This window comes from Brienomyrus brachyistius, chromosome 1, assembly GCF_023856365.1.
Source record: "Brienomyrus brachyistius isolate T26 chromosome 1, BBRACH_0.4, whole genome shotgun sequence".
Lineage (NCBI taxonomy): Eukaryota > Metazoa > Chordata > Actinopteri > Osteoglossiformes > Mormyridae > Brienomyrus > Brienomyrus brachyistius.
Window position 1 is genome coordinate 34,855,632 of NC_064533.1, and position 15,214 is coordinate 34,870,845.

Consider the following 15,214-nt stretch of genomic DNA (forward strand, 5'->3'; position numbering starts at 1 on the left):
GGAAAAAAACACTTCCATCAATTGCTCAATAGATGGCGACATTTTACGTCAAGTTCTAAGAAGCTGGATATCTGGAATGCTTCTCGTGCGCGTGTAATTATTTTATGCTTTATGATCATTTATCATATTTGAATCGCACAATTTTAAATATGTATAACTATGTTAATTGGAATTTATTATTACTGGTTTTGATACGGAATTTCAAAAACTAATAAAGTTATAACTATAATGGAATTTTGTATAAGTAATGCAAAAAGATACTTCATCCGACTCAGTCAGGGAATCATAGTCCCTAGTACATTGTGCCAAAAGGTTGTTGACTCCATCCTTTGTGTAGCCTAATCCCTAGATGCAAAAATCTCCTTCGAGTCGATGATCCCCACACGTTGTTGATGCTTGGTTATAAGAAGTCTCTATGCAACCAGTGTTTAATTGACTCTGGCTGATGCACTGCGGATAATTGTGGGGGTACCCCCAGAGGTAACCTGAAGCGCATCGCTGGGACTCCGCACGCACATGCTCATGCTCAAGCAGCTCAGCAGGTTTGCGCGCTCCCACTGTGGCTCAAGGGTAATAAAGGTAAAATCATCATGAAATTCGGACAGTATTTTTCTTTATAAAGAATGAAAAATATTAGTAGGTTCTATATAAAATAGCTGGCGAGATGTAGAAACGGGGATGCAATATATGTTTGCATTAGTCGGTCTTAACAATACCCTGGAATTAGGTTTGCTTGTCAGGAGCGAAGGGACGGGTGGTGCTTCATTGAAATAATGCTCATTTAATGATAAAATGATAGACTAAGGAAGCACCAACCAGTGATATCTTCGTGAAATATATAGATTGTTTTAATGCATGAAAACTCTTATTTTATGCATATTTTATTTTTAAAACTTACAATCTTGCTGAATAATTGAGGTACTAAATATATTCTATGCGCTATTTTTTTCCCGTACAAAGTGGCTTTATTCTAGTTCCACCAACGTGCCGGAAAAGTCAGCCTCGGTATTTTTTGTTTTATTACCCGCAATTAAGTTTGCGGTCTTTGAAAACAGAACATTTAACTTACACATTGTGAACGTAGTACAATTTAATCTCATATCAAGCTACAGATTAATTAAACAGGTTCAATCCACAATTATGATCGAGTTAATGTATTTTGAGGCGCATAACATTTTAAATACGATTTTAAGATTGTTTAATGAATATGTTGTAATCCACGCACATGCAGTGCAATTAATTTATTGAAGGTCTAGCGACGCCTGTCTGTCCGCACACGGAGCAGCCACCTTTCCGCGAACCCCCGGAGAAATCACGTGACGTGACATCTGCTGGTGGTGACAAAAAAAAGTCAACACGGGTTCGGGAAACCAATAGAGGAAGGAGAAGAAAGAGAAGAGAAGACGGAAAGCGAGGGTCTTTACACTAACAGGATCAAATAACTGCCATTATACAGCATCAGTACCAAAAACCTAACATAGTATCGTTTTGCTCTTTCAGTGGAGCAAGTGGATACGGACGCGCTGATTTAAATGAATTACTTCGCGCTCCTTTACCAAACATAAAATATTTTTCTTAGCTGATTTAACTGATTTTCTTCGAACTTATTTTGGACTCAAGTACAGGGTCTCAGACTTGACATGCCAGTTTCCTTTTGTGGGATATGATAATAAAAGTCTCAAAGTGGAGCCACGTGTGTCTCGCATCAGCGCGCTCCTACAGGGGCTAGGATGTGCGCCTGGTACCTCCAGGTTTTTACCCGGTTTCGGGTCTGAATCCGAGTCGACTGCCCCAGGACGCAGAAACAGGAGAGCCCCCTCCAGTCGGTCCAGGATGCCGGTGATGAGAGGTCTACTTGCACCGCAAAATACCTTCCTTGACACCATAGCTACTCGCTTTGATGGCACCCGTAAGTAATTTGTTCGTTTCAGTCATTCATTCCCCAGGGTAAGCTGATCAGTTGTTAATATTTTACGTTCTCTTTGTTCCTACCCAACCTGCAGTTCTATTTGTTCCAAAAACTCCACTCTGTATAGTGGTATCAATATAGCTATTTTCTTTTATCGTTTTCTACCAATGATGTAATTGTATAACATTGCCTCTTCTGTTACGATTAATATAACTGTAAATGTATAGAATATATTAAAATAAATACATATATTAGGCACGTTTTCAAAAGGTTTAAGGACTGGGATACAATAAAAAATATATAATTGAAGTGCCATTGGATTGAAGACAAAGTTCTAGAATAGCGGTTGTTTCTTTTGTGTTGCTGCCTTGCTGCCGGATTCATCATTTGCGAAAGACTGGTTTCTGTTTTCTTAAAAGGTGGGTTCAAATAATCGACCCGAACGGGTTAATATAAGAAATTAATATTCAGCAGTGCATTCTGTTATTTAACATAATGGGCATACAGTGCATTGCACTACAGAGTATAAGTTAGAGTGATATTTTCCGCACAGAATTAACACCTAATTTCTGCGTTCAAATACTGCTTGTTACTCTTGATCCTTTTACACTACGCCTAAAACGTATAAGGGCGCACGTGGTTTCGTTTTTGCCTACGAATGACTGTTTATCAAACTAGAGCAGGTGTGATTGTGTTCTTACCGCCGCAATAATGCAGTTTTATAGCGGTGTATGGATCTCACTGCAAATGAGTCATGTAGTTGTTTCTGTCTTGCTTGTACGGAATCGACTAAGCGCTGAGTGTGAAAAGGGCAGTCAAAATATTGTATTTTTGGTGAACAATACGTTCATTTTAGCTGCTGAATAAGGTAATTCTTGTATTTTTGTGTAGGATTTTCAATGTGGTATTTTTGCCTCATCAATGTATTACTCTGTTAAGTGATTAAATAAAAATCGGCAAAATTATTTATATAAAATAAAAAAGTGATACTGAACGTTTAAGTCTACGCAGTTCGCGTCAATATTGACAAACCTTTGTCACCGAAAAAGGAAGCTCCGCAGTCTTGTTTGCATTTCAGTTAGACTGAACTAGTCATACTCGTACCAATCACATATAAACCTTCAGCTTTATTTTCTCGAACCCCTCTCTAGATTCATTTAGGACTCTTTTGAAAATGACTGCTTTAATAATTCTATATAACTTTAATTGTTTGGCATTCCGTGTTGTACTATATCCGGGGCGTCAGAAGCATTTTGAATGTGGGGGGATACACTGGCATACAACTAATATTTTATGTTAAATGGGGGGGTTCAAACGAATAATTATGAAATGTGAGGGGGACACGTCCCCCTCAGATTTAATGGCGACGACGCCCATGCTATATGTTCTATATTGTTATCTATAACGGAACATGTTGTACATTCATATACGTAAGTTAAATAAAAGCTTCAGTAAAAGACAACGCTATTCCTGAAATAATTTTATTATTCTGAGCTGTCTGACAATTTCTGTGCCTTTGACATACAGTAGTCACTTCGAGCATTGCCTTGGTCCAGACACCCTCATTTTTCCTCAATAATCATTACTAAACTTTTTATCTTGGGCTAACTTTAATGTGGGACAGTTATTTGTTATCGGTTTGGATCCATGTTTATAATATGTGAATACTGAGTTAAATTCTACTTCATTTGGATCAGACTTGCTATGCTGGCAGCGGACAAAGCAGAGCAACTCCAAGAGAAACCTACTATTCGCAGAATGTCTATTTACGCTTTTTTTCCCTCCTAACATAGAACAATAGGATGCATTAAATATCCTTATCAATAAAACAGATCAACTAGTTTTCTGGCTGTCAGAACCAGGCCTACAGAAATTAATAATAAAAAAACAGAGAAATAATATCAAGCCTTTGGCCCAGCATGAGAAAGAGTGTAGCTTCTTTTCTCCTTTTCCTGGGCAGCTCTGGAACTGTACTTGCTGAGCCAAGCGTGGGCTGACTGTCACCAATTCCCTCTGCTCGCGACGTGTCGAAGCTCCTTTGTGGCTGTTCTGCTGTTTAGTGCTTATAGGGAATAAGCAATACATTGCAAGCGTTGTACGGAGGGGAAATATGTGTTTGTGTTTCTGCGTTGGGGTTCGTATGCAACCCGTGCCGTACATTAAGCCGGTGCCCACAGCTGTTAAGCACACTCATTCGGGAAACATCTTGCACAAAAGCAGGCCCGTATTTCTTGGCCTGGCTGGCAATGTTGTGCTGTAAGTTAGGCAAATGGGGATGTCGCATGAGCGTTTTGGTTCAAGTCCCAGGAAGCAACATGCTGTTTTAGCTTTGAATTATGTATGTATTGTGAATTGCTCGAGTAAAACAGATTGTAGTATAAATGGATAAATATGTTGAGTCAACATGGATGAACATTTTGATTTTGGCAAGTTGGAAGTTTCAAATAATGTTAGTAAGGAGAATATAAACATGTATGGAATAATCACGGCAGTGATTTTGTATTGTCAAACTTGACAATTTTCAAACTTCAATTTCAAGACTAGATGCTTATTGATTGTCACTTCATTCATTGTCCTGTGACAAAAATAGTTGTGCTGGAATGAATGCAATGAGCATGTCATGTTTTTCATTGAATGGTCCCATGCCCTACATTTTAAGGTAAGTGTTGACATCACAAGCCAGACTTCTGTAGTCCTTAGGTTAATTTTTGTTGATGTCAAAAATATTCACTACAAGTGTAACATTAACAATAAGGCACATTTTGGTGTCTTTACTGTATAGCTGAACATTCTGGCCAGATTATTAGCTGTATGTCTGGATACAAATCTGGAAAGTCACTGCTAAAAATTATTTGAATAAAGGGAATGTTTTACTTCTTCTCTGCTAAATGGTACAGTGAATCTAAGGTCGTGCAGTGTTACATTAAGCTAACTTCCTTCTAATAATGGAAATTGGGAAATAAATGACATCACTGCACCTTTTTCTGCATAACGTTGGTTCATGTCCACTGATTTGCCACTAGAAGTTCTGAATCCACCCAGCGACAGCATTTCCAGTCTAAATCCCATATAACATGCTGCTGTGGCTAATTTCACACCTCAGGGGTGAATCATACATTTGGAAATGCAAATTTGACTTATTTATAGATCATAAATACGGCAGCTATAGCAAGCAGCCCTGAAATTAATACGAATAGAACCATATATTTGTGTTCACGATGATGCATCACTTCATATGCAATGTGTGGGGGAGGGGGGAGGGGTTGACTGAGGTTCCAGACAACTAAATCCATTGGCCGGTATCACAGCACAATGACCCTAGGAAGCTGGATTAGTGATCATGAACCATGAACACCAAGATGGAGGCCATTTTGGTTCATTTGCATTCAGCTTTATGTTAGTACTAACGGTTTCAGTCAAAAATATTGGAGAATCATGGCATATCTTTATTAAATTGTTATAGCTCACTTGAATTACAGGAAGTGAATACCTCTGCTTTTATTTTAACCAACATATGTGAGATCTCTCAACAGTTTTAAAGAAAGCTGGAAATAAGGTGCATGACTGACAGCATGAACGTAAGCAAGCTGCAGGTGTTAAACATTTTCCTAGGGAATATCCACAGACGTAGTTGTGTAGTTTAGTGTTATAAGCTGTGTAGTATAGTACCTACTCTGGGCGTATTTGATGTGGTTTCCGCAGTATATACTGGGAGCCAAGCAGGAAAATATGATTAGGTGTGAATATTCTGGAAGGATTACAAGCGTTTTAGAGCAAACAAGACTGCATGGGAAAGGCAAAATGTTAATGTGAAAAGGGAACAGTAATGTTGTGCAAGAGGACCATGGATGTGGTTCAGAAGCAATGTTTCAGCCATATATGTACTCATAATGCTTGTTTTTTTTAAACAAAATAAAACAGCTAATCAATCATAAACTCAAAGGTGAATTTAATGGAATGATGGAAATTTCTACGCATGCAAGAATAGCTTAGCAGTGATAGGTGGCCCAGAGTTTTGTGTGATGTAAATAAACGATATGCATTTCGATATCTGAACCTTAACTAGACAATGGAAGAAATCAATGAAGAATGTATTGTGGGCTTGCATTTGCAATTCTGTGACAAATGGGGTGTGAGAGAGAGTCAGGTGACTGGATTTAGCTCTATTGATCTGTTACACTCCCCCTAATATTCAGTAACTCGTCTTTTACTCTGGACCCCAGTGTTGACGTCATTCCCAGGACTTATAATTGCTACTTTTTCCATTTGATTGTATTTTCAACCCCAGAACGTCAGTTCCTAAATTTTTTTATTAACCAGCCCGGCTTCTTTTTTGTTTATATTTCTGTAGTATTAACTAATCTATATAGTTTGTGTCTGTTCCTGAAAAAAAAAACTGCTAATCTATGTGTTAATTGGTACCAAGCCCTGTCTCTGTGGAAAGAAGTTCTGCTGGATTAATGGTGGATAAGATGCAGTGAGCCAGTCATTAATAAATGCAGTGCCACAGAGATTTAGATATTTTTTGTTGTTTAAATCTTGATATAAAGATTTATATCTTTCCAGTGTATCTAACTCCGATTTATGGGATTAAGGTGATAGTTACTTCTCAAGCGTCTACCACTAAATGAGAAACTAGTACAGCCAAGACAACTAACGCTATGCATGCACCTACTTTGCTAGTGAAACGCTGTCATTCTACCTAAGAGGCACATCTTGATACGCTTTTCACATGCTCAGACATCAACTGTAATAGGCTTCCATAGTCTTTCCCTTGTCTTAAGCGCAATATGTCTGATATTTTTCAAGTAAGCTCAAGCTCAAAAAAAAATTTGACTAAATTGACTGTTTTTGTACCATTTTTTTTACAATGCCTTTGGTTTTTTCTTAGTTTTCCTTGAGAATGTAAGTGTGGGAGTAAGATTGTTTTTGAATATAGTCTGTGAAAGTAAAAATTTCCCATTTGTTTGCAAAAGGTAGTATATGGCTTTGCTTTCCTAGTCCAAACCCTATGTGGTAGCAATGATATTATTGTGACTATGTCGGAACAGCATTCAGACTGCTCTTCCAACAGCACTGCTCTGCCGTATATCACTCTCTCTCTTAATCAGCCTACTTTATAAATTAGAAGACCCCACTCAAAATTGATGGCTTGCATTCTTCAATTGAAAGTGTTCCTCTTTCAGCGCACATTTCTCAATTGCTTGCAGATACTTCAATGAGATGCGCTATTCAGGTAAATTACATCCTGCATTAGAAAGCAAGTGGCTTGAGATCTTCTACTATACAATAACATCTGGCACAGTTTCAAGCCTACAAAAATAAATACATTGCACATCAAGTCCCATTGTCAAAAAAAGTTCTAAATTACAGAATTGAAATAGGTATTTTCATGTATCATTTTCATAGTTGCACACTTTCATGAAGAAGGCACAATGGCTCAGTACTTACATACTTCCAGACTCCTGGGTTTGATAACTGCTCCTGGCTCTGTGTGTGTAGACATCTCCCTGTTTTTGTGTCAGTACTCTAGTTTCTTCTCACAGTCCACAACGTAGTGTGTGATTGTGTGCGTGCCTTCTGATGGATCAGGGTGTCCTGTGTCTTCTAGGAGAGGCTGCATTCTTTTTGTTACCCTACACTGGATAAGAAGCATGAAGAATGGATGGATGGTTGTGCACTGCCACTTATTTATTTGCAATAATTTTCACAGTGGAGGTGGAGGTATAACAGTGCATCGAATTAATATTTCAGTTTATGGGTGTGTGTCTATGAATGATGTATATTTTTCTGCAAACTGCAGTCTGGTTCTTTCCTGTTTCAGTCCTTAGTCCTGCTTCTAGGAGCCTGACACAAACTATCCTAGCATTGCACCTCACACCTGCACTTAATGTTTCCCGTTCCTTTTGAAGGTCACTTGATGTCATCCTTCGATTCATGAGAAACTGTCGGATAAGTTAACGGTCATCTCTGGCATTACAATGTCACTTCTGCCCTTTACCTGGCTGGGTTCTGGTCCTTCCCAGCGTCTCCTAATTCACCTTAATTCTTGTGTACTGCAGTCTTAGTAATTTTGAACCTGAAAGCATCTTGCTGCTCAGCGTAGCCTTCTGCCAGCAGAACCACAATTAAACCATGATTTAGAAATTCAGATGTTTCAAAATAGAGTGGTCTCTTAATTCTTTCCATGGCTGTATATATATGGTACATTAATCCACATATTTTGATTTAGATTCTTCAATTCTACAATTACATGAACATCTTTCTTTATGAACTTTTTAAAGGATAATTTCTATGAACAGGATGTTAACCATATTTTATTAAGATTATAGAAGGCAGGGTTGACATAATCTAAGATAAGATAAAAAGTACAAAGCACACAGATATTAATTATTTTATATTAGAATGTTAAGCAAATAAAAATAAGGTACCAGATGATATAAGAGCAATTAATATAATAAATACAACAATATAATAAACAGAAATGAGCTTTACACATTTAGATGCAATACCAGTCAAGAGACAGTATAATAGTATAATTTAGTACTATTTCATATTGTACAATTTGGTACTAATAATAATTTAGTTATTATTAGAGAGAATAAGGATGATGCCAGAACCATTTGTTAAAGTGGTAAATTTAGCTGAATTTGAAAACCTTCAAGATATTAGGCAATATAAATATAAAGATCTTCACACATCTCCTGGTCGTTCATGCATAGGATCTTATGGGACTTTTCCTATTGCTTTTCCCCAGCAATTTCTGTCAATTCTGCAGGCAGTCTGTGTTTCAAAGGTGTCTGTGGCCCCTGCTTCACCCCCGGATAAATGTACCTGCAGCTAGCAGCAAGGGGCTAATCCTCTTGGAGGAGGAGGGTCTGATCTCCGCCATCGAGTCGTCCTGCAGGCAGACAGCTTGACAGAGCATGACTCCAAAAACACTGACAGGAAGGATCTTCCCTGGAATTTGGAAAGTGCTGACATTTTAAAATCAAACTTACATTCCATCTGTACATGCAGGGAAAAGAAACGTTTTTTTAGCTTGGGTGTTACTTGTATAAAGAAATAAACCTCAAAACACACTTAATTATGGCTTTGTTTTTAATCCAAAAGAAAAATCTACTGTAAATATGGAGACATTTATCTCAGTCGTTTCTTTTTAACATATTCTAAGCAATTAGTATGAACTGCTTCCTGTTTACTACTTAGAGAAACATTTAATAAACATACATGTTAACTGGATGTTCAGGTTGAGAATAGTTCTCTAAATTCTAACTGCTGGCTTCTCTGTTCCCTAACCCTGGTTTTCTGTCGCCATCTTCTCTCATTGTCTCTTTTCACCTGCTCTGCTTCTGGGAAGGAATAACAATATATGTTTTCTCAAAAAGCAAATATTACCATTTAGTGCGGTGTGTGTGTGTGTGTGTGTGTGTGTGTGTGTGTACCTTCTGCATGAGTGAGCGCATATTTCATTGTTTCAGTCTGATTCTGTATGCGTGACTAAATCAAATCTGAAAAGCATGAGATCTTAAGCTAATGTGTTAGTATGGACATATGGAAGCTAGGTCTGTGTATCACAAAGCCATGTGGCACACAGAAACTGTACCAGTGTCCAATCCATGACAATATTTGTAAATATTCCAGCGTACGGTTCTGTGTGTGTGCATGTGCATGTGTCAGTGGGTACCTTTCTGTCTGAAGCTAAGGCCAGTTCACCTTATCTCTGTGTGTGTGTCAGTACGCACAAATGCGTACGTACATTTTCTGGATAGAATTCCAGAAAATAGTGACCCTAGATCTATCCTCGGTAAGCCTGCAAATAAGCTGCTATTAGGGCAAGAAGAATCCTTGTAGTCAGCTTGCACTTGTGGACATCTGAGAGGGACATGGAGTTGTTGGGATCTAGAGAGAAAAGAGCACCTCATCTAGACTGATTATTACATGGTCCCTGATGGAAGACTTAGCTGTATTCACGTTAAAAAATGTAATTAAAAAAACCCTACTGATACATGGAAAGCAAATTAACAGCTCTAGAACTGGAACACTACATCAAGACTACTTTAACTTGCATGCAAGACTGACTTGGGGTTTTCATGGCTGCCTGTTTGTATATGTTTTCATGGTAAAACTCCATTTTCAAAAGAAATCTATCATATCATTTAATTAATAATGGTATTTCAATCAAGAATGCCAGACCTCTTCGGTCTTTTTATAGCAATTGGAAGACAATATGACAGGAGTGGGAAAGAAGCTCACTTTAAGAGGACAAGTGAGAAGAGAGTATTATTGAATAGAAAATGAAAAGGGACACAGTTGTATGAAATGAATCAGGTGTTTCTTTCTGCTACTCAGATCATTGAGGAAGAGTATGAGTTCTGTGATGATTCTTCAGTCGCAGGTGCTTGATGGTTTTTCATCATATAAATAGACAGGAGACCAGCTGTGTCCTCCATGGTTAATTGAAACATAGCTGTTGGAGGGTTCAGCGATTAAGGGGCTGGACTTCTGGAGATGGAGTGGGGGGAGAGTGGGGGTCAGACATTAGTCTTTGTTGGGAGCACGTTAGCGGGTCCCTGATGTGCTTTGTGCTCTGTGTTCTCCCTCTCTGTGGACGGCTTCCTCTTTGTCTGTATTAGTTAAAGACAGTGTGCAGCTGCGGCATAGAATCAGACAGACTTGTTAAAATCAACTGAGCGACTGAAAGTGCCAACTGAAGCAGGGGGACTCAAGGTGACATTTCTCAGGGAGCCTGAGAAGTCAAACTGCTCCCCCGGTTGGGTGAGAGTTATAACTAGTAATTCAAACTGGAAGAGCTCATAGTGGATATGCATTTGGATGAAGACAGTGGTGTGATGCATTGTGTGTTGGAGTGTATGTGATGCCTCTGCTTTGTGTTTAAACACGGTGGGTCCTGCATGCTTAAAGAGGTGGGGCCATCGCCCCAAGACTATGCTATGAGCTACAACTCTGCTAGGCCCAGGCTCACCTTAAATCCCCAACTAATGCATGGATGGTAAGAGCTTATCAGCTACCCTCATGGAGGCCAGATACTGTCAGATAGTGGTAGCATGCTTAATTTGATCCTGCAGTACCTCTCCGGGCATGTGTTGAGTCTTCATTGAGAACAATGCCAGCTTTTCATTTTGACTGTGATGGTTTTAAAAACACCAATGCCTGCTTTCATAATCAAGCTCTCTTTATTTTCCCCCAAAACATCCAGATGTCTAGTAAATATTTTACGGGGAAGTGGTTCATCTCAGTTTTTCATTTTATAATACATATAATTACATAAAAAAAAGGATAAATTTCAAAGCATAAGGAATCGCTGCAGCGTTTACTGGCAGAAGGCAGTTTCATTTCCAAAGCCTCATTAGAGACTAAGTGGAGTTTTACTATCGCTTCATTTGTTTTCTCTGTATATTTGGAATAAATAGTTTACACTCCAATCAAACGCCAGAATATGTGAGGTGAGATTATGCTAATATTCCCACTTCTGTCCTCGGGAACAGAATGGAGGACTAATGTGTGTTTCAGCTCACTCAGGACGTCCCCAATGCATTAAATGATCTTTACAGTGAAAGCCGGGCACGTCAGCTTTCTTAAGGTTCGGTCAATGAAGCCTCCTCGTGGATGTGTGTTTAAAGGCGCTCAGCCTCCCTTTCCAGGGCTCCAGAGGGATGGAGAGGGAAAAATCCCTGTCCTATGGAAGACGTTCTCTAGCAGAACATTTCCTGGCAGATACACTGGATTTCACAAATTCACATGCATGGCTTTAATTCCTGTTGCCATGGAAAACACGGGTTCTTGAGGTTTCCTGTGTTAATTTTCCCAGCAGCTCTTTTGATGGTCGGATATGAAAAACAGGATAGATATATAAAAGTGTAGCTCTGATACGGATTCTGGATGCAAGGAATGAAGAAAGACTAAAAAGATTAAAAATGCTTTATAGAGAATAAAATTCTTAATACTTAATCTAGATACTTTTCTCCCACAGATGATGATATATGACTTTAATATTGAATTTGAGGTATTGTGGTACGATTGGCTTATTTTATAATTTTATCATTTCCAGTTATGTCCTATGCCTGTGGTCACTTCTCTGTCCTATTGGCTTTGCTAATATGGTTGTCCTGGGAGAGATGTGGCGCAAGCCAATGTTTAATGAGATGAAATGGAAGAAGCGAAGGTTGTAATGTCTGTCCGTTTGTCACGAATAAGACCCAGCAAAACAACACAGCAATCGGGGGCGACAGAGCCTGGGAAGGTGGCCGAGGGAGTCTTTGCTTTAGAGTAGAAGCTGGTGGCAAACGTGGAAGGAGGATTGCTATTGGTGGGAATTCAGAATCAGGCCACTCCCATTAGTCTGGTTTAACAGCAGCTGCCTGATCCTACCAGAATATGGCACATCTATTTTCACTCTAATCAGCACTATATCAGAGTTGCAAGATTCACAGAGTGTATAATTCCACAGTTCTGCGCCAACAGCAACTAGTCTTTCAGTAACAGGGAGAATGATTCAATGAAATACTGCGTGTAACTGAATTTATGCTGCCTTTTCAATAACCTGCCATGTTTCGTATATGAGGAAAGGTTTATGACTTAAGCTGTGTTATGGCCATTCATCTTTAATATCGAATGGTTTCTTTAAGGCTCTGTGTGCAACGGCTGGGTTTCATTTTGGTACTGTCAAACTGAGTGTACTGCGTAGGTATCAACCAGAGTCATGCACTGTCTTCAAGTCAACCTGCTTTTTCAAATGGTGCAGCTGAAGGTCTTTTCAAATAGAACAGTGAAATGTTTCCACCGTGGAGGAGTGGGTGCTATATGTGAGGAAGAGAGTGACCATTGTGTAGTTGTTTGAAATGAGATATCAGAGAGGTATAAGCAGAGAGGCATCCGTGGGCCAGCTAGGCTGTGGGGACAGCAGGACGTCTGCCTCCCTGCCGGTTCCTGCCTTTCTCACAAAGAGAAGCAGGAGTATTGATGATGTGAGCCATTCTGAACTCCTTTCTGAAGCTACTTCCAGGCTTGAATGGGGTGTCCCTGGGATGCTCCTTACAGATCATAGTTCCCCATATTTCAGTATCCTGATTTCCATTGAAATCACAAATAGAGATCAGGTTTGCAGGGATTTCAATCTTGTTTTAGTGCTTGTTCAGTATTTTTTAAACCTTCTCAGCTTGATCGTGCCATATATGTCACATGTACCTATTCTTTTCTTGTCTGTAGTCATCAGATTACAAAGTCCCCCATCAGGGTGCAGCTACTGGAGCTGAATGCTCACCTAGTAATGAATCAGATTATATCAAGGCTCAAGACTGGATTTATGTGTAACCCAATCACAAAAAATACCAAGGTTATGTGAATCAGCTGTAGAGTGATGAACATATTATTTGCTATTTCACACTGTATAGTGTCTCAGCTCAGCTTGTTGATGTCTTTAGCTTTTGTTAGTTTGAGATGAGAAAATAAACATAACATGTCGCAGTGACTGTTTGCTCCGGTGTCTTGCACTCCTGCTCTAATGCATTGTAGGTGTCTAATCCAATCTTTAATTAAGTTTGCTACGCTCAGTGGGTGGACCAGGCTAGCAGGTCAATGTGCTCTAGAACAGAGTGCATTTCAGATTCTGCTGGTGTTTCTTGCATTGACTTTTATGAGTTGCTGGGACAGCAGTTCACAGCTTACTGTTGATGATGGACCGCATGCAGTGTGACCCATGCCAACCCATGACCATCATTTCATGCTGAGTTATCTTGCTTTACCTCTATTTGGAAATACTGACAATAAATTAAAGGAATTGTTATGGCTGTGGATTCAATCTAATTTTTCTTTTATTTTAAATTTGAAAAATTCTTTAGAAAGAGTAATAATTGTAAGATAAGTCTTTAATTTGTGAAAATACAAATACCATATGACCTAATTAGTTATTTAATCTATCGCTTCTCCAACTACTCATCCTGACCGAGGGAGGAGGGAGGCTGGAGTGTATCCCAGGCAGCATATGGCACATGACAGGGGTACAGCTTACATGCTATGGCGGTCCATCGCAGGACACATACACACACAATTACACACTGTCAGCAATTTAGAGACATCAATTAGCCAAACTGCACGTCTTTGTACTGTTCCCGGACTCCCATACAACCCAGGGAAAACACACACACACACACACACACACACACACACACACACACACACACACAAATGCCGGAACTATGGGAGCACTGTGATGAGCTCCGCCCATCCTAATATTTTTGTCTCTGATTAGCTCATGATTTGTAAACCAAAAAGTACAGAGCAAGTACACACACATGTTTGTATTCATATCTTTGTGTGGACCGTCCATTCATTCATTTCTATGGGCAAACTATACAAAAAATTCTATCTTTCATTAAAATAGAAACATCGAATAGGACACAACATTTTTCCAGCCCATGAATAATGTAAGGCTTCCAAACGTGCTTATATGTGGCCCACTAATGGCCAAAGAGGACTGTGGTACTGTATGCCCAGGCCTCCTGTCAGATTGCCAGGCTTTTTACTGATGGTCCCACGAGGACCACAGAATGAAACAGAGTCTTGTTTACAGTTAGTATCAAATTTTGACAATAAGCCCTTTTTTTTACATGCGAACGGCTTGTGTGCTCACTGAATGCCATTTGCAAGAGACGCCTGTGGGTTCCCCTAGACTCTGCCTTTCTGATGTTCTGACGCTCTGTCAGCTGACAGTGACATCTCAATAATGGAACCATTTCAAAATAAATGAAAGGGTGTGGGAGGAGGGGGCTCCAGTTTCTGAGGAAATCCTGCCACACACTTCTGTATTTTTATATGTTGATTAATTTTTATTGAATTTTTAACCAGCATCAGCATGGGTCACCTGAAGTGACACTGCAGAACCACGGATATACACAGTGAAGAAAAGAACATCAGATAAGAAGCTTTGCATGCACAAAGAAGAAGGTGCTAGTAGTGTAACTGTTGTTACAATGTCTCAAGAACGACGGTAGAGCGTTAGCTTGGGCCCTCTGGCTAAGGCCCCTTCCCCCCTCCTGGCCTGACAGGCCCATACAGAATAATGTAGAAGCAGCCTTTTCATCTGTGTGGCTGTGGGGAAGATGAAAGCCCTGCTTTGCGGAGCGACGGATAGGTAACCCCGAATGAATGCCAAATCAGCACACCATCGGGCTCCCTTCGCCTAAGCCTCCGTCTCCACATCCCCTTCAATACCGCATGGGAAGGGAATATGAAACCACGATTACCTTGGTTTGATGTTGGCCGTTTTTTTTCCTAACTTCGTCA

General features: G+C 39.6%; 1 protein-coding gene across 2 annotated transcripts in view; it reads left to right on the forward strand.

The window, feature by feature from the left end:
* The first annotated feature begins 458 nt into the window (after window positions 1-458).
* Window positions 459-15,214, forward strand: part of kcnh3 (potassium voltage-gated channel, subfamily H (eag-related), member 3) — an 85,125-nt gene continuing 70,369 nt past the window's right edge. The window contains exons 1-2 of one of the 2 annotated variants that reach the window (XM_049027444.1): window positions 459-579; window positions 1,232-1,909. In XM_049027444.1, coding sequence (XP_048883401.1) covers window positions 1,834-1,909 — 76 coding nt within the window. In that variant the 5' untranslated portion in view covers window positions 459-579; window positions 1,232-1,833. Of the gene's footprint in view, window positions 1,910-15,214 lie in introns of both variants that reach the window. The other variant, XM_049027435.1, reaches the window with a different exon arrangement.